The sequence below is a fragment of the Eleutherodactylus coqui genome, chromosome 10, assembly GCF_035609145.1.
Source record: "Eleutherodactylus coqui strain aEleCoq1 chromosome 10, aEleCoq1.hap1, whole genome shotgun sequence".
Classification (NCBI taxonomy): domain Eukaryota; kingdom Metazoa; phylum Chordata; class Amphibia; order Anura; family Eleutherodactylidae; genus Eleutherodactylus; species Eleutherodactylus coqui.
Window position 1 is genome coordinate 77,901,499 of NC_089846.1, and position 27,365 is coordinate 77,928,863.

General features: G+C 44.8%; 1 protein-coding gene across 4 annotated transcripts in view; it reads left to right on the forward strand.

Moving 5' to 3' along the window:
- LOC136580648 (zinc-alpha-2-glycoprotein-like) overlaps window positions 1–27,365 on the forward strand; it is a 232,185-nt gene that overhangs the window by 58,547 nt on the left and 146,273 nt on the right. For all 4 annotated transcript variants that reach the window (XM_066581378.1, XM_066581380.1, XM_066581382.1 and 1 more), the window contains exon 2: window positions 26,047–26,105. In XM_066581378.1, the coding sequence (XP_066437475.1) occupies window positions 26,047–26,105 (59 nt within the window). The remainder of the gene's footprint in view (window positions 1–26,046; window positions 26,106–27,365) is intronic.

Genomic DNA, 27,365 nt, shown 5'->3' on the forward strand with positions numbered 1-27,365 from the left:
AGGGGAGAAGGCGGACTACCTCTGTCGACAACACCTAGACCCAGGGGAACGGTCCCTTTCTCAGGATACCTTCAGAGTCCTGACAGACAGGATGGGGAATCCCATAGATGGACCTTTTTGCATCAAGAAAAAACGGCAAGGTAAAAAGGTTCTTCTCATAAATAGAGATGAGCGAGCACCAAAATGCTCGGGTGCTCGTTACTCGGGACAAAATTATCGCGATGCTCGAGGGTTCGTTTCGAATAACGAACCCCATTGAAGTCAATGGGCGACCCGAGCATTTTTGTATTTCGCTGATGCTCGCTAAGGTTTTCATGTGTGAAAATCTGGGCAATTCAAGAAAGTGATGGGAACGACACAGTAACAGATAGGGCAGGCGAGGGGCTACATGTTGGGCTGCATCTCAAGTTCACAGGTCCCACTATTAAGCCACAATACCGGCAAGAGTGGGCCCCCCCCCTCCCAACAACTTTTACTTCTGAAAAGCCCTAATTAGCAATGGATACCTTAGCTAAGCACCACACTACCTCCAACAAAGCACAATCACTGCCTGCATGACACTCCGCTGCCACTTCTCCTGGGTTACATGCTGCCCAACCCCCCCGCACGACCCAGTGTCCACAGCGCACACCAAACTGTCCCTGCCCAGCCTTCAGCTGCCCTCATGTCTATTTATAAGTGCGTCTGCCACAGGAAAAGCAGGCACACACTGCAGAGGGTTGGCACGGCTAGGCAGCGACCCTCTTTAAAAGGGGCGGGGCGATAGTCCACAATGCTGTACAGAAGCAATGAGAAATCCAATCCTGTGCCACCTCCATCTGGAGCTGCACATGTGGGCATAGCAATGGGGAACCTATGTGCCACACACTATTCATTCTGTCAAGGTGTCTGCATGCCCCAGTCAGACCGCGTTTTTTTATATATAGTCACAGGCAGGTACAACTCCGCAATGGGAATTCCGTGTGCACCCACAGCATGGGTGGCTCCCTGGAACCCACCGGCGGTACATAAAAATATCCCATTGCATTGCCCAACACAGCTGAGGTAGTAATGTCGTGCTTAATGCAGGTGGGTTTCGGCCCACACTGCATGCCCCAGTCTGACTGGGGTTCTTTAGAAGTGGAAACAGATGCATTTATAATTCCCTGTGGACCCACAGCATTGGTGGGTGCCAGGAAGCCACCGGCGGTACATAAAAATATCCCATTGCATTGCCCAACACAGCTGAGGTAGTAATGTTGTGCTTAATGCAGGTGGGCTTCGGCCCACACTGCATGCCCCAGTCAGACTGGGGTTCTTTAGAAGTGGAAACAGATGCATTTATAATTCCCTGTGGACCCACAGCATGGGTGGCTCCCTGGAACCCACCGGCGGTACATAAAAATATCCCATTGCATTGCCCAACACAGCTGAGGTAGTAATGTCGTGCTTAATGCAGGTGGGCTTCGGCCCACACTGCATGCCCCAGTCAGACTGGGGTTCTTTAGAAGTGGAAACAGATGCATTTATAATTCCCTGTGGACCCACAGCATGGGTGGCTCCCTAGAACCCAACGGCGGTACATAAAAATATCCCATTGCATTGCCCAACACAGCTGAGGTAGTAATGTCGTGCTTAATGCAGGTGGGTTTCGGCCCACACTGCATGCCCCAGTCTGACTGGTAATATGTACCTTAACAGTAACCTCGTTGGTGGTAATGTGGTGGTGACTGCGGACCTGGTAGCGCAGTTTTATGTAGTTGGTTTTCGGAATGTGGGCAGGATTAAGTGGGCCGTGGCGGGGGGATGGTGGTGGTGCTCTCTTGTTGTGTCGTTAAAGGTGAAATTCTTGGACTGCCACCAGACGGACCAATGCAAAGGTATTTGCCAAGAATGTTTTCATTGTTGGAGGAGGAGGGGGATGTTTTGGAGGCACTATGTGTCCTCTACACGTGTCCGTGGTTATATGCACCTTAACAGTAACAGCGTTGGTGGGAAATGGCCTCGCCGCCATCATGTCTTTGTGAAGCCTCTGTTTCCACACCCCAGTGACATACCATTAGCAGCGGTATAGGCAGAGCCCACAATTATTAACATTTCAGCGGTAGCATTAGGGACAGGCCCCACTAACATATCACTAGCAGCAGTATAGGGGGAGCGCAGTCTTAGTTCCATTTCAGTAATAGTAGCACTCAAGACAGGCCCCAGTAACATTCCCATTGCAGCAGTTTAGGGAGATAACAGTCTCTTTCACATTTCAGTAGCTGCAGTATAGACAAGGCCCCAGTTACATTTATGTAGCTAAAGTGTAGGCCAACCCCACACACCTTTCTGTACCATGAGTGCAGGCGAAGAACATAGAAATTACTATGATTACACTGTAGGTGAGGGCCCAAAAAAATTGGAGTACCAACAGTAGTAATGTACCTCAGAAAAAATTGGCCATGCCCAACCAAGATGGCAGGTGAAACCCATTAATCGCTTTGGTTTTAATGTGGCTTAAGTGGTAACTAGGCCTGGAGGCAGCCCAGTTTAACGAAAAATTGGTTCAAGTTACAGTTTCAATGCTTTTAAGAGCATTGAAACGTATAAAAATTGTTTAGAAAAATTATATGAGTGAGCCTTGTGGCCCTAAGAAAAATTGCCCGTTCGGCGTGATTACGTGAGGTTTCAGGAGGAGGAGCAGGAGGAGGAGGAGGAATATTATACACAGACTAGCGTACCCGTCGCGCGTTGCTGCGAAGACAGACATACATACATACATTCGCTTTTATATATCTAGATGACGGCAGCAGCGACCACTGAGGTTTTGTAGGCCGCTGCTTCCCCCTTGCAGGCTGAATAAAATAGCCGTTGTGTGGAACATCCAATTTATCCGGCTGCTGTGGCTTCTTGGGAAGATAGCCTAGTACATGTTTGCCCACTTCCAACTCCAATGGAGACTGATTGTAAATGGCTGGCGTGCTCTAGTATTTATGGTTTCAAGCTGTACGTGTCATTGCATACAGTCTATCTAGCTATCTATCTATCTATCTATCTATCTATCTATCTATCTATCTATCTATCAGGGTTATTGCATACAGTCTATCTATCTATCTATGACATCAGGAAATGAGAGAATTAGATTCCGTACTTAAAATTTGAACGCTAATTCTTTGGTGCTTTGAATTGAATAATCGAGTTGGGACCCATTAACTTTTCCTATTTATGACATAATCAATGCTCGTGCCAAATTTCAAGTTTCTATGACATTGGGAAGTGAGAGAATTAAATTCCGTACATAAAATTTGGACGCTAATTCTTTTGCGCTTAGAATTGAATAATCGAGTTGGGATGAGACATAAGGCCTTGCCCATAAGCATTCCCCAACCTCCAAGAACTGAACCTACCTACCTGAATGAGATTTTGTAGGCCGCTGCTTCCCCCTTGTGGGCTGAATAAAATAGCCGTTGGGTGGAACATACAATTTATCCGGCTGCTGTGGCTTCTTAGGAAGATATCCTAGTACTTGTTTACCCACTTCCAACTCCAATGGTAATTGGCTGGCGTGCTCTAGTGGTTCCAAGCTGTACGTGTCATAATAGAGCCTTAATGACATCACAATGCAGCTTTATAGAACATGTTGGGGCATGTTCAAGGGCGTCCGATGTTGATGACATCAGTGATGACATCACAATAGCAGGTGGCTTACTTATTCGATCTACGTGGGGGGGGTGGTAACTTTCGACGACGCTCGCGCGCGCGCCATTTATCATAGGATAGTTGTACTATGCCTATAATCTTCCCAGGAGTGCACTCAACAACTTCCCAAAGTTTCATGGCGATCGGATGAATGGTGTAGTAGCGCATAAAGGACAAACAGACACGCACGCACACAGACATACATTCATTTTTATATATATAGATTGATGAAGCAGAAATGTCCCCGTTTTGGATGGTGAGAGAGAACGATGCTTCCATCCGCGGGTGCAGCCTACGTATTGCTTAGGTATCGCTGCTGTCCGCTGGTGGAGAAGAGAAGTCTGGGGAAATCCAGGCTTTGTTCATCTTTTTTTTTTTTTTTAAACATTGAATTTTTATTTAAGGCAAGAAAGGTGTTACAGCACATCTTTAACATACATTTCGCATACATTTCACATTCCATATACTGTATCAGTAGGCAATTGAGATTATTGGCATTCTACACCTCTACAGCCTCCGTGTTTTCAGTAATTTTGCAACATATCATACAACCATATCTGATTTGTTTAAGAAGAACCTGTATTCTAGTTGCTTAACCAACTATCAGAAAGAAATAAAATTTCCACATAAATATGCGGTTTAACCATAGTTAACAAACAACTGGGCATCGCAAGACAAAATTAGTCAGTTTTGCAAGATTGCATAAATTCTCCCCATGCTCCCCAAGCTTCCTCATGTCTGCTCAAAACATTTTCTCTAAACGCCAGCCATCTCTCAAACACATTCTGCTCTGCCATACGGTTCTTGAACTCCCCGTACAGTGGGGGGTCTGGTCCCCTCCAATGCTTAGCGATTATGGTCTTCGCTGTCATCAAGGCATGACCAATTAGATATCTGGAGTTTGGAGGGTATTTATCTAGGTCCACCAAGAGTAAAATCAATTTCGGATCTCTGCGTATCGTGATTTTTAACACTTTCTCCAACAGGTCTAGAATGTTCTGCCAGTAGTTGTTTAATTTAGGACATGACCAAAATATGTGAGAGAGAGAGCCTTTGTAGCCACAATTCCTCCAACACAGGCCGTCGCCTTTGTGTAGTCTGCTGGCTAGCAGTGTAGGAGTGAAATACCAACGCATATTAATTTTCATTTGTACTTCCATTATTCCTAAACCTCTAGTAGATTTACCCGCCTGTCTAAACGCTTTCTCCCATGTCTCAACAGGTACAACCGACCCTAGTTCCTTCTCCCAGTTTAAAATCTGAGATCTTTTTGTCAACATATTATTGCCTGTCAGAATGTCATAAAACATTCTGGTGTCTGATTTCTTTAAAATGGGTTTCATCCATATTCTTCTGTCGATTTCTAGTGGGATTCTAATTTTGTGTATTTGAGACCTCTCTATGAAATGTTTGACCCTAGCGTATTTAAATATGTCCCTTTGCGGTAGGTTGTAGTTAGCACATAGGTCCTCAAAGGGCCTGATCGCGTTTCCGGACAATAAGGTGTCTAAATCGCCTATACCCCTTTTTTTCCAATCTTTCACTCCCAGGTCAGGTATATACACGTTTAAAATTTCCAGAGGTAAGGCGGGTATCACAGAGGTGTCATAAGTGGCCACCTTCTGTGTTAGTTCTCTCCAGGCCTCCAGTGAGGCTAAGGTGGACGGGGACAAGGCCCCAGGTTTAATTTTTAGGTCAGAGTTGCCCGATGAGGCTTCCAGTGAGGCTGCATACAGGAGTGGTTGGTTCGAGGGAATCCCGGAAAAACTATTTTCCACGCCCACCCAGCCCAGCCTGTCTCCCAGATGTGTCCAGCTTTTAATTTGGTTCAGGAGAGTGGCCTTAAAGTATTTCTCTATATTAGGGATGTCTGCCCCTCCTCTGCCTCTACGCATAGCCAAGGCCGACAACGTCAGGCGGGGTTTCCCGCCGCCCCACACAAAATCCGATAACTGCTTTTGTAATTTTGCTAGTGTGTATTTTGAAATCTGTACAGGGAGGACTCTAAAGAAATATAGGATCTTGGGGAGGATCTTCATTTTATAAGTCATTATCCTTCCCATCCAAGTGAGACCCAGCCTGGACAAGCGATCTATTTCCCCCTGGGTAGAAGCCAACAGCTCCGCGTAGTTGTATTTTTCTATATCTTTTGTATCAGGAGTCATGTGCACTCCCAAGTATGGCAGGTCTTTTTCCCTCCACTCAAAGGGGAACTCCCGCTGAATTACTCTCTTTAAGTCCCTTGGGACATTAACTCCCATAATTGTTGATTTTTCTATATTGAGTTTATATAGCGATATACTACTAAAGTGTGACAGGATCTTTTGGGCTTCTCGTAGAGATTGTAGTGGATGTGTCAGGGTGAGGATGATATCATCGGCAAAGAGACCGATCTTGTGTTGACGGGAATTTAAAGGTATTCCTCTCGTCTCCAGAGAAGACCTAATTGCCTCCGCCAGGGGCTCGATTGTAAGGACATACAGGATGGGCGAGAGCGGACAGCCCTGTCTCGTGCCATTTGTTATTTTAAAGGACTCCGAGAGGACCCCGTCCACCAGTATTTTTGCCGAGGGTGTAGAGTACAAGGCCCGGATGGCGCGCAACAACCCCTCTCCTAGACCGTATTTAGACAGTGTACTGAATGCATAGTCCCAATGTACACGGTCGAAGGCTTTTTCAGCGTCCAATGTTAACATGACCGCCGGTAGACGGGACATCCTCAAGGAGTGAAGAAGATTTATGATTCTTCTTGAGCCATCCGAGGCCTGTCTCCCCCCTACAAAACCCACCTGGTCCGAATGTATCAGGTCAGGAAGAATCTCAAGCAGCCGACGTGCCAAGGTTTTTGAATATATCTTTACATCAGTGTTGAGTAACGATATTGGCCTGAAATTCGCTGGGTCATCTGGATCCTTTCCTTGTTTAGGAAGGACCACAATAGTCGCCTGGAGCGCCTCCTCGGGGAAGAGGCCTTTTTGCATAACTGCGTTAAAGTTTTTTACCGCAAAAGGGGCCAACGTCGCCAGAAATAATTTGTAATATTCGGACGAAAACCCGTCCGGGCCTGGGGCTTTTTGGCTTTTCATACTTAGGATTGTATCCGAGACTTCAGGGATCGACATTTCTTTATCCAATTCTTCCACCTGCGTGGCATTTATTTTTGGGAGATTTATTGTATTTAAAAACGCTTCTATTTTGGCGCTATTTGGTTGCTCTAGTTGGGTGTCGTTCTTTAAGTTGTAGAGTTTACTGTAGTACATACAAAAGGCGTCAGCGATTTGTTTCGGATGAGTAATCTTGTACTCCTTATTTTTTGCATTCCACACGTATGGGATACTGGCCTTAATTACCTTTTTCCTTACCAAATTAGCCATCCATTTAGATGGCCTGTTTAGCGAGGAGTATATATTAGCCCGATGCACATTAATTTCCCTGTCAAAGTCATTCTGGAGCACCTTTCGGAGCTCCAATCGTGTTGTAAATAATTTGTCATGGATATCCGGGGACGGAGATTCCTGCATTTTCCTCTCTAGGAGCTGGATGTCCGCTGTTAGTTTTTCAGTTTTGTTAAGTTTGATTTTCTTATATCTAGCACCCAGCTTTATAAGGACGCCCCTCATGTAAGCCTTATGCGCGTTCCAGAGCGTAGTGGGGTCTATGTCTGGGGTATCGTTTAAGATAAAGAACTCCTCCATATTTTTTTGTATTTCTTTTTTATATTCGGGGATCTTCATTAAGTACGTATTATTTCTCCAGGCTCTAATTTTATGGCGGTGGCTACCTAATGCAATTTTTGTCAAGGTTGGGGCGTGATCCGACCACGTGGCCGTACCGATCTCAGCTTTAGTTACTGAGGTTATCAAATGCTTGTCTACCAAACATAAATCGATGCGGGAGAATGTTTTATGGCGTGAAGAGTAAAACGAAAAATCCCTCGCGGAGGCATTGAGACAACGAAAGGTGTCGTATAGTGCCATCATTCTTATCCAGCTTCCTACTGTCTCGCCCTTCCTTGCGGATTTTTGTGTTGTATCGATAGGTCTCTCCGGTATTAGATTAAAGTCCCCACATAGAATTAGAGAGCCCTTTACTACTCGCGAGATTTTTTTTGTGAGTTTGTTCAAGAATTTGATCTGTTTCTGGTTCGGGACGTAGACGTTAACCAGTGTGATCGGAGTGTCCCTCAGGGATCCCACCAGGACAACATATCTACCTTTAGGATCACATAATTGTGAATCAACTGTAAATGGCATAGTGTCCCTAAATGCTACCATGACCCCTGCTTGTTTCTTAGGTGCACATGCGTGTATAACCTGTGGGTATTTTTTATGTGTCATACGAGTACTGTCTGCATTCAATAAGTGTGTCTCCTGTATGCATACCACATCGGCGTTGGTTCGTAATGCCTCCTTCCAGACGGAACTTCTCCTGTATGGGGAGTTCAAGCCGTTGGCGTTCAGAGATAGCAGACTTGTAGCCATGACTGTGTTGACGATGATCGGACCCAGCAAGCAGATGAGGAGAAATGGTAGATGATGCCTATAAAAACAAGACTAAAACGAAAACAGACAAAAAACATGCTTAATATCGCAACAAGTGGCGACGTATGCCAAATAAAAAGTTCCTGCTACAAAGTAGCGGGGTTATGAGAATGGGTAGGACAAGCTAAAGCTTGTGTTCTCGTTGGGGAACGAAAGTTCGTTGGAGTGTGTAGACACCCTCAGACAGTCCTGACTTCCACGGGACCTAAAGGATATGGTGGGTAACGTCCATTTTTAGGAGAAAATTTTTTCTTTCTTTTCTTGAGTTTCCCTTTTTTTTTTTTTCAAGCTTCTTTACCTTGAAGGCCTTTGGGGGATGCCCCAGCACGGGAAAGTGGGGGGTCACGCAGCTTTACTCCCCAGGATTTTAAAGTATCCATTGCTGAAGTGGGGTCGTGGAACACGTGTACTGCATTTTCCTTTGTAGCGATAATCTTTGTGGGGAAGCCCCATCTGTAGGGTATGTTCGCTTCTCTCAGCGCTGATGTTATATCTGCAAAACTTCGCCTTGCTTCCATGGTGGCTTGGGAAAGATCAATGAAGAGGCGAATATTAGTATACGGGCTTGGCAGCGATCTCAATTTCCTTGCCGTATTCATCAGGGCTTCTTTTGTGCTATAATAATGGATACGCACAATGATATCTCTGGGACTGTTTTCTTTAAGAAATCGTGGGAGGGGGAGTCTGTGAGCCCTGTCAATTTTAAGGTCTTGGTCAGGTAAGTTTGGGAGGATTTTCTTTATAAGGCGGGTAACGTAATCAGGTAGTTCTGCATTAGTAACTTTCTCCGGAACACCACGTATTTTAACGTTATTGCGCCTGTTCCTATCCTCCATATCCGTAAGCTTTCTTTGTAGTTTGGTGACAGTCCCCTCAAGCTCATAGTGGGCATCAATAAGCTCATTGTGAGATTTGACTATCTGTTCCATTTTGCTCTCCGTATTGTTCAATCTAATATTCACTTCCTGGACAGAGGAATTTACATGTTGTGTGAGGCTTTTTAGGTCATTTTGTATAGTATTTCTTAATGCCATTATTGCCTCTTTAATGTAGCACTCTGTGACGGGCTTGTTGGACGCTGATAAATTAGCTAGATCTCCCTCATTTTGGGAACTGGGATCTGACAAATCTGCCTCCTCTGCTGTTTCTTCAGACAGCCTCTGCTTCTGTTTTGCCGGGCTGTTAGCAGTGGAGGTACTATCCTGCCTCGTGGCCGGCGCCATCTTTTCCTCTCTGTACGGAGTTGCGGAGCTTCCCGGCGCCTGCAGAGTCTCACCCTCTGCTCTCCCCTCCGCGTGTGCAGTTTTAACAAGTGTGCCCCGGTCATTGCTCTTATTTTCCTCCCCTAAGGGCATAGGAATAGGGGAAACTCGGGGCTCTCTTACCGGGAGTTCAGCTGCTTGTGCTTCTTCCGCAGCCATTGTTGAGAGGGGTCCGCGCGGCACAAAGAACTGCTCCAGCCGCTTCGGATTCGTCTTGGAGGCTCTCTTTCTAGATGACATCCCGTTCCTGGACGCTTCCCCCAGCTGAACGGAGCGTAGAAAAGGTCCGGTAGTTGCTGTGTACACGTTGCTAGGTGTCTTACCGAGCGGAGTCTAGCTCTGCACCTCCGTCTCGGAGTCTCTCCAAACCACGCCCCCCAGGCTTTGTTCATCTTGATGAGTGTAAGCCTGTCGGCACTGTCGGTTGACAGGTGGGTACGCTTATCCGTGATGATTCCCCCAGCCACACTAAACACACTCTCTGACAAGACGCTAGCCGCAGGACAAGCAAGCACCTCCAGGGCATACAGCGCGAGTTCAGGCCACGTGTCCAGCTTCAACACCCAGTAGTTGTAGGGGGCAGAGGCGTCACCGAGGACGGTGCTGCAATCGGCTACGTACTCCCTCACCATCCTTTTACAGTGCTCCCGCCAACTCAGCCTTGACTGGGGACCGGTGACACAGTCTTGCTGGGGAGCCATAAAGCTGGCAAAGGCCTTGGAGAATGTTCCCCTGCCTGCACTGTACATGCTGCCTGATCTCTGCGCCTCCCCTGCTATCTGGCCCTCGGAACTGCGCCTTCTACCACTAGCGGATGGGAAGTTTACCATCAGTTTGTCCACCAGCGACCTGTGGTATAGCATCATTCTCGAACCCCTTTCCTCTTCGGGAATGAGAGTGCAAAGGCTCTCCTTATACCGTGGATCGAGCAGTGTGTACACCCAGTAATCCGTAGTGGCCAGAATGCGTGTAACGCGAGGGTCACGAGAAAGGCATCCTAACATGAAGTCAGCCATGTGTGCCAGGGTACCTGTACGCAACACATGGCTGTCCTCACTCGGAAGATCACTTTCAGGATCCTCCTCCTCCTCCTCCTCTGGCCATACACGCTGAAAGGATGACAGGCAAGCAGCATCTGTCCCCTCAGCAGTGGGCCAAGCTGTCTCTTCCCCCTCCTCCTCATGCTCCTCCCCCTCCTCCTCAACGCGCTGAGATATAGACATGAGGTTGCTCTGACTATCCAGCGACATACTGTCTTCCCCCGCCTCCGTTTCTGATTCCAAAGCGTCTGCCTTTATGCTTTGCAGGGAACTTCTCAAGAGGCATAGCAGAGGAATGGTGACGCTAATGATTGCAGCATCCCCGCTCACTATCTGGGTAGACTCCTCAAATTTTCCAAGGACCTGGCAGATGGCTGCCAACCAGGCCCACTCTTCTGTAAATAATTGAGGAGGCTGACTCCCACTGCGCCGCGCAAGTTGGAGTTGGTATTCCACTATAGCTCTACGCTGCTCATAGAGTCTGGCCAACATGTGGAGCGTAGAGTTCCACTGTGTGGGCACGTCGCACAGCAGTCGGTGCACTGGCAGATTAAACCGATGTTTTTCCGGGGTCCGCAGGGTGGCAGCGTGCGTGTGTGATTTGCGGAAATGTGCGCAGAGCTGGCGCACCTTTCCGAGCAGGTATGACAAGTGGGGGTAGCTTTTCAGAAAGCGCTGAACCACCAAATTAAACACATGGGCCAAGCATGGCACGTGCGTGAGGCAGCCGAGCTGCAGAGCCGCCACCAGGTTACGGCCGTTGTCACACATGACCATGCCCGGTTGGAGGCTCAGCGGCGCAAGCCAGCGGTCGGTCTGCTCTGTCAGACCCTGCAGCAGTTCGTGGGCCGTGTGCCTCTTCTCTCCTAAGCTGAGTAGTTTCAGCACGGCCTGCTGACGCTTGCCCACAGCTGTGCTGCCACGCCGCGTGACACCGACTGCTGGCGACGTGCTGCTGCTGACACATCTTGATTGCGAGACAGAGGTTGCGTGGGAGGAGGAGGAGGGTGGTTTAGTGGAGGAAGCATACACCCCCGCAAATGTGTCACAGAACTGCAGGGTTGCAGAGTTATTAACTACAGCAGAGCGATGATTTTTCCCAGGCAGGAAAGAAATTGGCGCAAGCCTGCTGTTAAACGTAGCTGGCTGCGTATGATTTCTGTTTACGTTCTGCACCCACCACACACGTACCCAGAACGCTGAGGACTGTCAGAGGCAGGCCAAATAGAATGTTTCCCTTTTTTTGGTAAAAAAAAGGCCCACTGCGTATATTCAATCAATAATATATGTCTTCTGGCCCTGCAAATGTGTCACATAACTGCAGGGTTGCAGAGTTATTAACTACAGCAAAGTGGTGATTTTTCCCAGGCAGGAAAGAAATTGGCGCAAGCCTTATGTTAAACGAAGCAGGCTGCGTATGATTTCTGTTTACGTTCTGCACCCACCACACACGTACCCAGAACGCTGAGGACTGTCAGAGGCAGGCCAAATAGAATGTTTCCCTTTTTTTGGTAAAGAAAAGGCCCACTGCGTATATTCAATCAATAATATATGTCTTCTGGCCCTGCAAATGTGTCACAGAACTGCAGGGTTGCAGAGTTATTAACTACAGCAGAGCGGTGATTTTTCCCAGGCAGGAAAGAAATTGGCGCAAGCCTGCTGTTAAATGTAGCTGGCTGCGTATGATTTCTGTTTACGTTCTGCACCCACCACACACGTACCCAGAACGCTGAGGACTGTCAGAGGCAGGCCAAATAGAATGTTTCCCTTTTTTTGGTAAAGAAAAGGCCCACTGCGTATATTAAATCAATAATATATGTCTTCTGGCCCTGCAAATGTGTCACAGAACTGCAGGGTTGCAGAGTTATTAACTACAGCAAAGTGGTGATTTTTCCCAGGCAGGAAAGAAATTGGCGCAAGCCTGCTGTTAAACGAAGCAGGCTGCGTATGATTTCTGTTTACGTTCTGCACCCACCACACACGTACCCAGAACGCTGAGGACTGTCAGAGGCAGGCCAAATAGAATGTTTCCCTTTTTTTGGTAAAGAAAAGGCCCACTGACTATATTCAATCAATAATATATGTCTTCTGGCCCTGCAAATGTGTCACAGAACTGCAGGGTTGCAGAGTTATTAACTACAGCAGAGCGGTGATTTTTCCCAGGCAGGAAAGAAATTGGCGCAAGCCTGCTGTTAAACGTAGCTGGCTGCGTATGATTTCTGTTTACGTTCTGCACCCACCACACACGTACCCAGAACGCTGAGGACTGTCAGAGGCAGGCCAAATAGAATGTTTCCCTTTTTTTGGTAAAGAAAAGGCCCACTGCGTATATTCAATCAATAATATATGTCTTCTGGCCCTGCAAATGTGTCACAGAACTGCAGGGTTGCAGAGTTATTAACTACAGCAGAGCGGTGATTTTTCCCAGGCAGGAAAGAAATTGGCGCAAGCCTGCTGTTAAACGTAGCTGGCTGCGTATGATTTCTGTTTACGTTCTGCACCCACCACACACGTACCCAGAACGCTGAGGACTGTCAGAGGCAGGCCAAATAGAATGTTTCCCTTTTTTTGGTAAAGAAAAGGCCCACTGCGTATATTCAATCAATAATATAACTCTTCTGGCCCTGCAAATGTGTCACAGAACTGCAGGGTTGCAGAGTTATTAACTACAGCAGAGCGGTGATTTTTCCCAGGCAGGAAAGAAATTGGCGCAAGCCTGCTGTTAAACGTAGCTGGCTGCGTATGATTTCTGTTTACGTTCTGCACCCACCACACACGTACCCAGAACGCTGAGGACTGTCAGAGGCAGGCCAAATAGAATGTTTCCCTTTTTTTGGTAAAGAAAAGGCCCACTGCGTATATTAAATCAATAATATATGTCTTCTGGCCCTGCAAATGTGTCACAGAACTGCAGGGTTGCAGAGTTATTAACTACCGCAAAGTGGTGATTTTTCCCAGGCAGGAAAGAAATTGGCGCAAGCCTGCTGTTAAACGAAGCAGGCTGCGTATGATTTCTGTTTACGTTCTGCACCCACCACACACGTACCCAGAACGCTGAGGACTGTCAGAGGCAGGCCAAATAGAATGTTTCCCTTTTTTTGGTAAAGAAAAGGCCCACTGACTATATTCAATCAATAATATATGTCTTCTGGCCCTGCAAATGTGTCACAGAACTGCAGGGTTGCAGAGTTATTAACTACAGCAGAGCGGTGATTTTTCCCAGGCAGGAAAGAAATTGGCGCAAGCCTGCTGTTAAACGTAGCTGGCTGCGTATGATTTCTGTTTACGTTCTGCACCCACCACACACGTACCCAGAACGCTGAGGACTGTCAGAGGCAGGCCAAATAGAATGTTTCCCTTTTTTTGGTAAAGAAAAGGCCCACTGCGTATATTCAATCAATAATATATGTCTTCTGGCCCTGCAAATGTGTCACAGAACTGCAGGGTTGCAGAGTTATTAACTACAGCAAAGTGGTGATTTTTCCCAGGCAGGAAAGAAATTGGCGCAAGCCTGCTGTTAAACGAAGCAGGCTGCGTATGATTTCTGTTTACGTTCTGCACCCACCACACACGTACCCAGAACGCTGAGGACTGTCAGAGGCAGGCCAAATAGAATGTTTCCCTTTTTTTGGTAAAGAAAAGGCCCACTGACTATATTCAATCAGTAATATATGTCTTCTGGCCCTGCCTACACAATTCTGTCCCTGTAGTATTACTGCAGGGCGCAGTGCTCTGCACAGCCGATTTAAAAAAAAAAAAAAAAAATGCAACACTGCTAACAGCAGCCTGCACAGTTCTGCACACGGTTAAATGTGGCCCTAAGAAGGACCGTTGGGGTTCTTGAAGCCTACACTCACTCCTAACACTCTCCCTGCCTAACCACCACTTCTGTCCCTGTAGTATTACTGCAGGGCGCAATGCTCTGCACAGCCGATTTTGAAAAAAAAAAAAAAAGGGCAACACTGCTAACAGCAGCCTCCACATGGATAGATGTGGCCCCAAGAAGGACCGTTGGGGTTCTTGAAGCCTACACTCACTACTAACACTCTCCCTACAGCAGCTCCGGCACCAGCAGCACTGTCCCTCAGCTAACTCACAAGGCATCTGAGGCGAGCCGCGGGAGGGGCCGACTTTTATACTCGGGTGACATCTGATCTCCCCAGCCACTCACAGCAGGGGGGTGGTATAGGGCTTGAACGTCACAGGGGGAAGTTGTAATGCCATCCCTGTCTTTCAATTGGCCAGAAAAGCGCGCTAACGTCTCAGAGAGGAAACTGAAAGTAACCCGAACATCGCGTGGTACTCGTTAAGAGTAACGAGCATCCCGAACACGCTAATATTCGCCCGAGCATCAAGCTCGGACGAGTACGTTCGCTCATCTCTACTCATAAACATAATCTTTGAACTGGAACCATCTTTCATATCTAAGGTAGCATCACCCTTACATAGGTCCCAAGTTTTGTAACAACCCTAAAAATGATCAGGAACAAAACTTTCACTGCCTTGATGTTAGGAGAGCAGTACTATAATACATCAGCTCCACAATCCTGTGGAGGCAGGATAATAACCTATTTGTCCAGTTTTTTGGCCCCAATAGGGGGAAAAAACAGCTAAAAGCTCTATGGCTAGATGCTATAGATAAAACAGCCCGAGAGAGTCTTAAAGCCCATTCTACCAGGGCAATATCCACATCTTGGGCAGAACGAGTCTCTATATTGGCGAAGCAGATATGCAAAGCTGCTATATGAAAAAGGCTGCTTACTTACAGATTAGATATTCGGATAGACAAGGATCTGGCCTTTGGTCATAAAGTCCTCTTGGCCCTAGTCCTGCCCTGCTGGAATTTAGTTGGTACGTCTCAGGTGGTGCTGTCATGGAGACAATAGAGAAGTTAGATTAGACTTGCTGGTAATCGTTTTTTGGGAAGTCTCCACGCCAGCACCCATACATCAACCCCCCAAGTATTTATTTTCTGTTAGATAGTAAGTATGCCGTTGTAGGTAGTTATTTTAGTTAGACTCCCACCCCTGTTGGTTCATTATAAAACACTGAGAAAGGTGGGAGAGGGGAGGAGCTTTAAACCTCTGTGTGTTCCTGTCCTATCAGGAGGAGGCGATCTCAGGTGGTGCTGTCGTGGAGTCTTCACGAAAAATCGATTACTGGTAAGTCTAATCTAACTTTTTACTGCACATTCCTTCTACAAGGTCATTGATAAATATATTAAAAAGAAGAGGACCCAAAACCGCCCCTTGTGGTACCCCACTAGTAACGGTGACCCAATCAGTTGTCTGAAAAAACCCTGAGGCTATAGTTATATAGACGATATTCCCATGGGAGTAACAGACAATTGCAATATGGATGGAACTTGCACAGGAAATGAACCAATGAAGAAACCTGCATACTTGGCGTTTATTGTCCCAGACTGACAAAAGAGCCAGGGAGGTCAATTAGAAATTGTGATGATAAATTTTCTAACCTGGGTAAAGTACAATACGGTCCTAGATGGTGACCGCTATCTAAACTACACTACCAGCCCCTGTGAGGCATTATTTCAAACTGACAGACCTCAATACGCCAAGTATCAGGTGTTCAGACTGTTTAATCACTAGCACCTATGTTTGTTCAATAGTGTTCAATTAATGGACCTATCTAACATAAGGATTGCTATGTCAGCTGTCTGTTCATTATAAAACAGCATGGTCAATTGCACTATTTGCAAACTAATCGGGTTGCCTTTACAGTCGACTGTCTAGTGTAAGGCAACAAGATTGATTGCATTATAATCGCAAATCAATCTGTTTGTGTAAATCAGCCTCCACAGTCGTCTGTTTAGTGTAAAGCAGTGTTATTAATTACACTACACTAAAAACCATTCTATTTGCTTTTACATAATGTGCAATTAATCTACCAGCCTTCTTACATTGCCGCATTAAAAAACCAGTTCTTACGCGCAATTTTTGTGCAACTGCTGTTTGCTATTCGAACCCATTGCAACAAAAATTGTGTGCAGTTGATTGGCATCGCACAATTTTTGGGCATCATTCAGTCTTATTTTCGTCCTGATGAAGCAGCGCGCCAAATAATCTGTCTTGCGCTGTGGAAACGCGTTGACGATTAGACAATTACGGACGATCTTGTTCGCCCTGGTCCACATTGGATTTCAGCTAACTATTTATATGTTCATCAAATTCGCAATTTTGCGAATTGACATATATTATAAGTAGCTTGGACTTCTCCTGACTTAATTGTCATTACAAGTCCAGCCTTCTAGCCTGTTTCCGATGATACAGACTTTGACCTAATTTAAGAACTGGGTCTTGTCAGATCGATGACCCTATGGGGAAGTGAATAAGTCTAGTAACAAATAAGGTTACGGACTCAGTACAGTGCTCCCATACGCGAGTGTACTAGTATAATATTTGTCTAGTGTGGATGATCTAATTGTCATTATCCACCACTTAGGGTTTTATGAGTGACGCTCTCTAGTTGTTTTGGAACAGTGTCTTTCCATCAATAGGCATGTTCTTATTAATGCATAACAACATGGAGTTATCTCAGTAGGCGCTACCACTTTCTGGTCCCTTGTATACCTGATAACGGCCCGCTACGGTCACCACCTTATCTGGTAGCCCCTCTTATCATTATCAATTTAAATAATATATTAAAATTCTGTATTTGAGTCATTCTAATTACTTAAGCAAATTGCGCTAATCCCATAGGCAATTAATTTTGTGGTTGTTTTGTATGGTTGTCTGTCATTTTGTGTCCGTTTAGGTCGGAACCATCCTGCCTTAGCAGTATTGGTTTTTTATCATTAATATTAATAAAGGTTATATTTTAGTTTCAGGCACTTTCAGTGACAAATAGTTTAAATTGCTCGAAGAGCCTTGGTTGTCACAGTGATTACGAGTAACGAGCACCCGAGCATTTTGGTGCTCGCTCATCTCTATTTACTATTTTTGCTCAATGACAGAATTTTTCATCACCATATTTTCTTATTTTTCCATCTAGAACGCTGTGTGAGGGATTGTTTTTTTTGCAGGACTAATTTATCTGTTTGCTGGTATTAGTTTGAGATGCATAGGAAGGTGTAGTGATCAAAAGCAACTCTAGCAATGGTTTTTTAATTTTTTTATTTATGTTTACCTTGCAGAAATTATGTGCTCATTTGATTTGGTAGCTGAAAATACTCGCCCACGTCCTCCGCAATGTGCCGCGGCGATCTGGTCCTCCAGGACTTGATGCGGGTCTTCTGCGCATGTGCGCCAGACGTCATTACACCAGCCGCATGCGCAGAAGGCCAGGAGGCATGGCAAATTTGAAATCTGCTGGCTGACTGCTACCTTCAGCAGGAGATATGATGACTGGTCCCTGGGCCCATGATCACCGTTATCCAATAGATAACAGCAATCACATAAGTGAAAATAAGTCGAAGTTTCCACTCCCCTCATGGATCGGATCCATGACGGCAGCTGAAAATACTCACCTCTATCCTCTGCATTGTTATGTGACGATCTGGACCTGCCACTCATATGCAGCGGGCCAGAGAGTCCGGCTAATTTAAAATCTCCCTGAACCTGGCTGTCAAAAGTAGCCAAGCGCAGGGAGATGTCACCGGGGACCGCTGTATGTGGCTCCCGGTCACATGATCACTGTTATCTATTGGATAACAGCCATCATATAAAGTAAAAATGTTTAAAAAGTTAGTTTTATCTCCCCTTACGGATCGCATCCGTGAGTGGAGATGAAATTACGTACCTAAGGTCCCCAGATTTGTCCCAAAATCAGATCTTTATCTGCGGACCTTTCCCAGCTTCGGTGCATGCGCCTGTCAGCAAAATGGCAGACACATGCGCAAATTCAAGAATTGTCTGGTAAATTTAAAATCTCTCTGTTCCTGGCTATCAAAGGTAGCCAAGAGCCTGGAGATGTCATGGGGGTCGCAGTATGCGGTAATTAGTCACGTGATTGCCGTCATCCAATAGATAATGACGATCACGTAAAAGTTAAAAGAAAAGTTGAAGTTCCATCTCCCTTCAACTGATGTGATCAGTGAGAGGAGATGAAACTTTTTGCCGGAGGCCTCCGCATTTGAATCCCGACTCAATCCTCATCCTCAGATTTCATGTTTGTAGGACATCGGGAAGTTATATTACATATATGTGCCAATACTTTTGCACTCAGCATTGAATAATCGAGTTGTGACCCCTTTACTTTTCCTATTTAGGACCTAAAGAATGGTCATGCAAAATTTAATATTTGTATAACACTGGGAAGTCACATTACACAGGGGTGCCAATACTTTTGCACTTAGCATTGAATAGTCGAGTTGTGACCCCTTTACTTTTCCTATTTAGGACCTAAAGAATGGCCATGCCAAATTTCATGTTTGTATGACACTGGGAAGTTACATTACATAGGGGTGCCAGTACTTTGCACTTAGCATTGAATAATTAAAGGGGTTGTCCCGCGGCAGCAAGTGGGTCTATACACTTCTGTATGGCCATATTAATGCACTTTGTAATGTACATTGTGCATTAATTATGAGCCATACAGAAGTTATAAGAAGTTTTTCACTTACCTGCTCCGTTGCTAGCGTCCTCGTTTCCATGGAGCCGACTAATTTTCGGCGTCTAATGGCCAAATTAGCCGCGCTTGCGCAGTCCGGGTCTTCTTCTTTTCTCAATGGGGCCGCTTGTGCAGGATGCCGGCTCCGTGTAGCTCCGCCCCGTCACGTGCCGATTCCAGCCAATCAGGAGGCTGGAATCGGCAATGGACCGCACAGAAGCCCTGCGGTCCACCGAGGGAGAAGATCCCGGCGGCCATCTTCAGCAGGTAAGTAAGAAGTCACCGGAGCGCGGGGATTCAGGTAAGCACTCTCCGGTGTTCTTTTTTAACCCCTGCATCGGGGTTGTCTCGTGCCGAACGGGGGGGGGGGGGGGGGAGGGGGTTGGAAAAAAAAAAAAACGTTTCGGCGCGGGACAACCCCTTTAAGTTGTGACCCCTTTACTTTTCCTATTTTAGGATCTAAAAATGGTCATGCCAAATTTCATGTTTGTACAACACTGGGAAGTTAGAGAATTAGATTTGGTACATTTTACAAGGGTGCCAATACTTTTGCACTTAGCATTGACTTTCCGAGTTGTGACGCTTTTACTCTTCCTATTAAGGACCTAAAGAATGCTCCTGCAAAATTTCATATTTGTGCAACACTACAAAGTTAGAGAATTAGTGGCAAGTTAGTCAGTCAGTCAGTCAATGAGGGCTTTCACCTTTATATATATATATATATATATATATATATATATATATATATATATATATATATATATATATACATAATAGACTAGCTGATGTAACCAGCTTCACCCCAAATTAATTTGATACAGATGTTTACGTGTTGTTCACACAGAAAATTTTATGAAGTCAAGGTTACTTTAGAGGACCTGAGGAATAAAATCTGTATACACATAGAGGAGCATCAGATTCTCCTTAGGCTGCATGTACCGATGTCCCTCTGCCGAATGTGCCCCCCTCTCACTCCTCACTTAGGTCCTAAAGAATGGTCATGCCAAACTTCATGTTTGTACGACACAGGGAAGTTAGAGAATTAGATTAGGTACATTGCATAGTGGTGCTAATGCTTTTGCACTTAGCATTGAATAATCAAGTTTTTACCCCTTTACTTTTCCTATTTAGGACCTAAAGAATGCTCCTGCCAAATGTCATGTTTGTACGATACTGGGAAGTTACATTAGATAGGAGTGCCAATACTTTTGCACTTAGAATTACATTTTTGAGTTGTGACCTCTTTACTTTTCCTCTTCATGACCTAAAGAATGGTTCTGCCAAATTTCATGTTTGTACGACACAGGGAAGTTAGAGAATTAGGGGCGAGTGAATCGGAGTCAGTCAGTCAGTCAGTGAGGGCTTTCCCCTTTATAAATATATAGATGTGTGCACAACTTGTATGAGTTATGCATCTCCTGTGTATAGTGATATGGAGCATGCTGGTATAACCTAAGTATCTCCTGTATATAATTATATATGTACAGCTGGTATAAATTATACATCTCCTGTATAAAGTGACTAGCTGATATACCCTGCTTCGCCCGAGTTAATTTGGTACTGGTGTTTATCTGGTGTTCACACGGAAAATATTATGAAGTCGTGGTTACTTTAGAGATACTGAGGAAAAAAATATGTTCACCATTTTGCATGGTTCTTTGCGTTACCCAGGAAACACCACGTGGAGGTAACCATGTGATGTTTCCTTTATATAAAAGGACATCGGGAAGTGAGAGAATTGGATTACGTAAAATTTGGACGCTAATTCTTTTGCGCTTGGAATTGAATAATTGAGTTGGGACCCATTAGCTTTTCCTATTTATGACATAATCAATGCCCGTGCCAAATTTCATGTTTCTATGACATCGGAAAGTGAGAGAATTAGATTACGTGCGTAAAATTTGGACGCTAATTCTTTTGCGCTAGAATTGAATAATCGAGTTGGGACCTCTTTATTTTTCCTATTTTGGACATAATCTATGCTTGTGCCATATTTCATGTTTCTACAATAACGGTAAGTTGGAGAATTAGGGTGACTACCCACTAGCGTTTTTTTTTCTGCTGCGAATTTGCTGCTGCGTCGCTTTGCGTTTTTAACATTAGGAAATCCCATAGGCATTTGAAAAAAAAACGCAGCGAATTCGCAGCAGGAAAAAAAACGCTAGTGTGTAGTCACCTTTAGTGGTCAGTCAGTCAGTCAGTGAGGGCTTTCGTCTTTATGTATATATAGATATGGAGCATGCTGGTATAACCTGGGTATCTCCTATATATAATTATATATGTACATCTGGTATAAGTTATACATCTCCTGTATATAGTGATATGAAGCATGCTGGTATAACCTGAGTATCTCATGTATATAATTATATATATACAGCTAGTGTAAGGTTATACATCTCCTGTATATAGTGATATGGAGCATGCTGGTAAACCTGGGTATTTCCTGTATATAATTATATATGTACAGTTAGTGTAAGGTTATACATCTCCTGTATATAGTGATATGGAGCTTGCTGGTATGACCTGGGTATCTCCTATATATAATTATATGTGTACAACTGGTATAAATTATACATCTCCTGTATATAGTGATATGGAGCATGCTGGTATAACCTGGGTATCTCCAATATCTAATTATATATGTACATACTTACCTATTCCTCCCCCGTCAGTTTACTTACTGCATCCGTCACTTACCGATATTCTCCTGGCTTCTGCAGTTCCTTGGTCACCTCACCTCCAGCTGGCCGGATCCTCTTATTCCTCTTATTCCTCTTATGCAGCGGCTTTCTTCTTCCTGCAGGTCAGTGTCATTAGTGACGCAGCATTCACTGCCTAGCAGGGAGCGCTGAATGCTATGCCAGGCTATCGTCGACACTGCGCATGAGTGCTGTCTTATGGCGTTAGTATAGGAACACTTGCGCCGAGACAGCACGCATGCGTAGTCTTGGCATTCGCCCGGCATATCATTGAGTGCTCCCTGCTAGGCAGTGAAGGCTACGTTACTAGTGAAATATCCTACACTGACCTGCAGGAAGCAGAATGCCGGCAATATATGTAACCTCACCATAAGAAGAAGAATCTGGCCAGCTGGAGGTGACGTGACCCAGGGGACTGCAGGAGCCGGGAGAAGATCAGCGGGGAGAAGATGCGGTAAGTAGACTGCTGGGAGAGGAATAGGTAAGTATTGATTTTTTTTTTTTATGACAAGACCCCTTCAAGTTTTGCTTTGCTTTTCTGTTAACCCCTTATGGGATCATCGTTCTCCTAAACGTTCACTCACTATTTCCTTTTCTTTATTCCATGCAATTTCAGTTAAAAAATTTCTCCTTGTTTTTATAAATTTCCCTAAGTCTACTGAAACACAGGAGAGTCCGATATTGGGCTGTAATATCGCGCTCGTGAATATGCAATTTACCTGCAGATGTGAGGCATTTTCCAGATCCTTTTGTGCAAATTTCATGCAGAATAGAGGATTGGAGGTGTTTTTCCTTGACTTCAATGGGAAAGTTTGCATGCGAGAGGCATGCGAGTCATTAAAGGTCCCATTGAAATCAATAGGCGATGCATTCCAAGGAACGTAAAAAGTTAGAGCATGCCACAATTTTTTCCCGCATTGCAATGTGGTGCTGGAGGATATCACTCGTGTATATATGACTCCATTAAAAAGAATATGATTTATATTTACGGGATTTTCTCGCCTGTGTGAAGCCGGCCCTAAGGTATTCTCGCTCTCTTAAACATTCGCTCACTATTTCCTCTTCCTTTCTCCATGCAATTTCAATTGAACAATTTCTCCTTGTTCTTATAAACCCCCCTAAGTGTAACGCTCTTCTTACATATGTGGGATGACAGGACTGCGCATGATGGTGCGTGTTTTCAGCGATGTAAGTAAGTGCAAGAAACCACTGCACCCGCATTAACTAGATATCTAGGCTAAAATATGAGCGCTAAATAGAGAGAGTTTTTCTGTTAGGCTAATGCATAGAGAGAGTTGTGTAGCCTCCTGCCCTGATGGTGGGTAGGGGCCATCTAGATATCTAGTTAATGCGGTCATCACTATTTGACCCGGTTTTGAGCAAGTCTAGCCAGCTGGGTGATTGATTATTTATACAGATCTAGACCTAGGCTAAGGGGTATTGTCCCCTGTTTCATGTTGAGTTCTGATAGTGTTTGGCTTTGATATCAGGGCAATGAGGTCATGCTAAATGGACCCTGCCTTAGTTAGCGATTTTATTAAATTGCCTTGACCAATCTCTAGCCATCAGGAGACGGGTCATACAATTTGACTGATATTTGCCAAACTACGGGGAGATGTAATTACTACTGAGTATCCTGAGATTCTAAGTTATCCATATCAGACCAGGAGATACTAGCAACTATCTTTGTTCCCACAAAAATCAACTATCTAGACAAGTCTATCTTGATACTACTAAGCATACGTCTGTCAAATTGATATATAGACAGACCTATGAATATACTCTAGACCATTGACCATACGGTTCTTGAAAAGTCGAAGGTCCGACAGAAATGCATCGAACCTTGTACTCTGAATCTTGAATTTTGTAATGATCTAGCTGTTGATTAAACTTATGAAGGTTTGGAACTATTTGCTCATTTAGGCTAACCCTTGCAAAATTGTTGAACAAATAAATGAAAGTGCTCTATCAAATCGACAAATAGACTGGGATAAGACACTGTACTGAGATGTGATCTCAAACAATCACACCATAAACACCCCAGCTCTATATGAGATACGATTTGAGACACCGACTTCCCGGGAAGTTTTTCACAAGAAGAGATTCATGTAGTTATAATATAGACGCATGAATACAGTCTCACTTTGAAACCTCCCCTGTGCGGTAATACTGTGATATATATGGGCACTTGTGTTTTTGTATGTTGTCTTGTCCTTGTCCTTTCATCAGTTGATGATCGAGCCCAATGTGTGTGTGTCTTTTAAGATATTGAAATAAAATATTATAGTTTTAAGGGATCTTCTGTGATTCCTGCTGAAAAACTGAGATTTAAATCATTTCGGTTTAGGTATTCAATGACATCTGGTATGGTTATCTCATCGGTGCCCCAAATCATAACAAAGTCGTCAATGATTTGGCCAGACCTGAGCCGAGAACCTACAAACCAAAAGCAGAAATAGAAATATATTTGTGTTCCCAGTGGCTCATTTAAATAATTGCCAGGAATGGTCACACTTTTTCCCCTATTGAAACTCTAGTTAATTGGATGAAAAAATGCCCATTAAATGCAAAAGAGAAATGTATATCTAAGGGCTTAGTCAGACGGGCGTTTTTTCGCGCGATTTGCGGATCGCATGACGGATGCGCATCCGCAAATCGCGTGACCGGTGCGCGCAAGTCGCCCGCAAATCGCCCGAAAATCTGCTCCTAGCCGCGGAGCCGGAGCTGTCCAGCGCATTGCATTCAATGGAGACGGCAATACAGCCGTCTCCATTGAAAGCAATGCGCTGCGGGCGAGCCCAGGATGAATTGTCGGGAAGGGCTTAAATATATAAGCCCTTCCCTGCAATCCATCCTAAAATGTGTTAAAATAAAAAAAAATTGTATACTCACCTTCTCCCGGCAGCTGGAGCTCCTCGTGGCCGTCCTGCAGTGGGTGTGAAGGGGGTGTGAGTCAGACCTGCCCCCTGATTGGCTCAGCGCTGAGCCAATCAGAGGCATGCCTCACTCACACCCATTCATGAATTCATGAATGGATGTGAGTCAGACCTGCCCCTGATTGGCTCAGCGCTGAGAGGCAGCAGTCACTCACCCATTCATGAATTCATGAATGGGTGTGTGAGTGTTTTCAGCCTCTGATTGGTCAGGGCTGTGACCAATCAGAGGCAGATCATTCAGCAGGCGGGGATTTTAAAGCCCCGCCGGCTGAATAGTGCCAAGAAGCAGTTCAGGAGAACTGACAGCGGCCGCGGCTGGACTCCGGCTGCAGCGGAAAGGTGAGTATAGAATTTTTTTTTATTTTAACACATTTTAGAATGAATTGCAGGGAAGGGTTTATATATTTAACCCCTTCCCGACAATTCACCCCGCGCACGCCGGCAGCCCATTGCTTTCAATGGAGCGGCTGTATTGCCGCTCCATTGAATTCAATGGGCAAACATCGTTCTTCTCTGCCACAGCTTTTACAGCTGTGGCAGAGAAGAATGATTTGTCTTCTATATGTTCTCAATGGGGTCGGCGCTGCTGCCGCCGGCCCCATTGAGCGCATATACAGAAGAGAACAGGAATCGCAGATCGCAGATAGGTGCGATCTGCGATCTTTTGTTCTACAATTTATCGGACGAGCGCATAAAAAGCGCTCATGTGTCCGATACCATTGCAAAGCAATGGTTTTATAAAATCGCCGGACGCATACGCATGCGCAAATCGCGCAAAAAATCGCCCGTCTGACTAAGCCCTAAGTAAATATCCCAACTGCAGTAATCACAAACTCCTACAATTTGACAGAAACTTTTACAAATTTTCCCAGGAACCAACTGAGCGCCAAATCACGGGGTATGGATGAGTAAAGTGATCTCATATTTTAGTGCCCGATCAAATTGCCTATTTTCTTCTCCAAGTGCTGCCCATGTGTTCTCAGGCCTATGTTGACAATTAAGCTGTACACGCAGGCGTTTCTTCACAAGGACCCGTGGTCCAATTCACAGACCAGAATCAGACATGCGATGTCCGCTGACCACGAGTATCAGACAGCGCACAGACGTCTGATCGTGTGCTGTCCGATGTGATTTGCACACAACTCGCACTCGGCTGTCTGTCATATGACTTTACTTTCCTTTTCTCCCATCCTCGTTCTGCCTGGTAACTGCTGATCTCCTGTAAGTGAATTTTCCAGTTGGAGTAAATGTAACAGTCGTCCAATCAGAGCTCAGCCCTCTCCTTGTGCCGTACAGTGTGATTAGTCTGTGCTTATGGTTGTCCTTTCTATCACCCACAGGATGGAGAAGATGTCCGTCCTCACCCTGATACTTCTGACCGTGACTGGAGTATTTTGTGGTGAGTATGTAGGAAGGTGTGCACTCCTATTACGTTATTACATCTTACATAATTTGTATCATTGTCACATCCTATTCTTTGTAATAGTGATCAGTAATTGTTTTTTATAAACTACTAGTATAACCTCCCCAAAGGTCCTGTGCTAAAAATGTATTCATATTTCAGTTATCGGATTTAGCCATTTGGTGAACCAAAGTTCTAAGACTACGTTTCTTCAGAGGAGACTTCTATTTTCAGCCATCATCTGTGGAGCTATTTACCCTGTCCAGGACAAACTATTTATTGACTCTATATTCTATAGTTCATGCACATTAGTAATGACAGCCAATTTGTAGGGTACAGACTAAGTTATAGAGTAAATCAGTAAACTACATTGTATCCACATAATCCTGTTATATGTTACTGCCATATTATTCTTTTTTGTACATTCAGTAAAGCATTGTTAGTTTAACTGAACTGGTATAAAGCCTTTCCATAACCGGCGTCCCAACAGACTGTACTCCATTCTTGACTGCTACTCTAAACATATAAAAACTTTATTTAGGATAACAGAGAGCTTAGAAAAATGAAATAGCTGTTACAATATCCGGCTTTGTAAACTGCTGGAAGCTACCACTTAAGACAACGCTATTCCTACCCTAGAAGGTATATTTAATGCACTACTAAATGGTTCTTCAGAGACCAATCTGAATATAGACAAAGCCCATCAATTTCATATCACACAATGATGATCTTAACAGGCCTTGTGATGTCATCTGAAATTATCACAGTGTCGAGAAGGACATCATGTGCACAGGCAATATTGACTTTGATGGCCTGCATATTCAACTATTGGCGGGTCTCTCCAGAGCTATTTTAATCAAAAGATGAGGCCTTTGTCCTATTCTGGATGTTCTAAAGAATTATGTGATTCTCTACACTTGGGCTTTCATAATTAAACTGCAAATCTGTCGTCACTGTTGTTCCTTCACCCTGTGTGACCTTGTTGATATCCCAGAATTTTCAGCTACACTCCAACTGACAGAAGCATCAATGTCTGATTGGCCCTCCAGGCCTCCTCTCCCATCAGGACTGCTGAGTAGGTCCGTCTAAGACTTTCCCAACCGTATCCCAAGCAATCTCAGAGTCACCACCTCAGGTTGAACAGTGAGCAAACTATGATTGATGTTTAAGACTTATTGGCAGAATTTAACCCTTTCCAATCCACTGTCTGACGTCTAAAGACATTCTGATTGAAGGCTGTATAGCTCCGATGTCGGA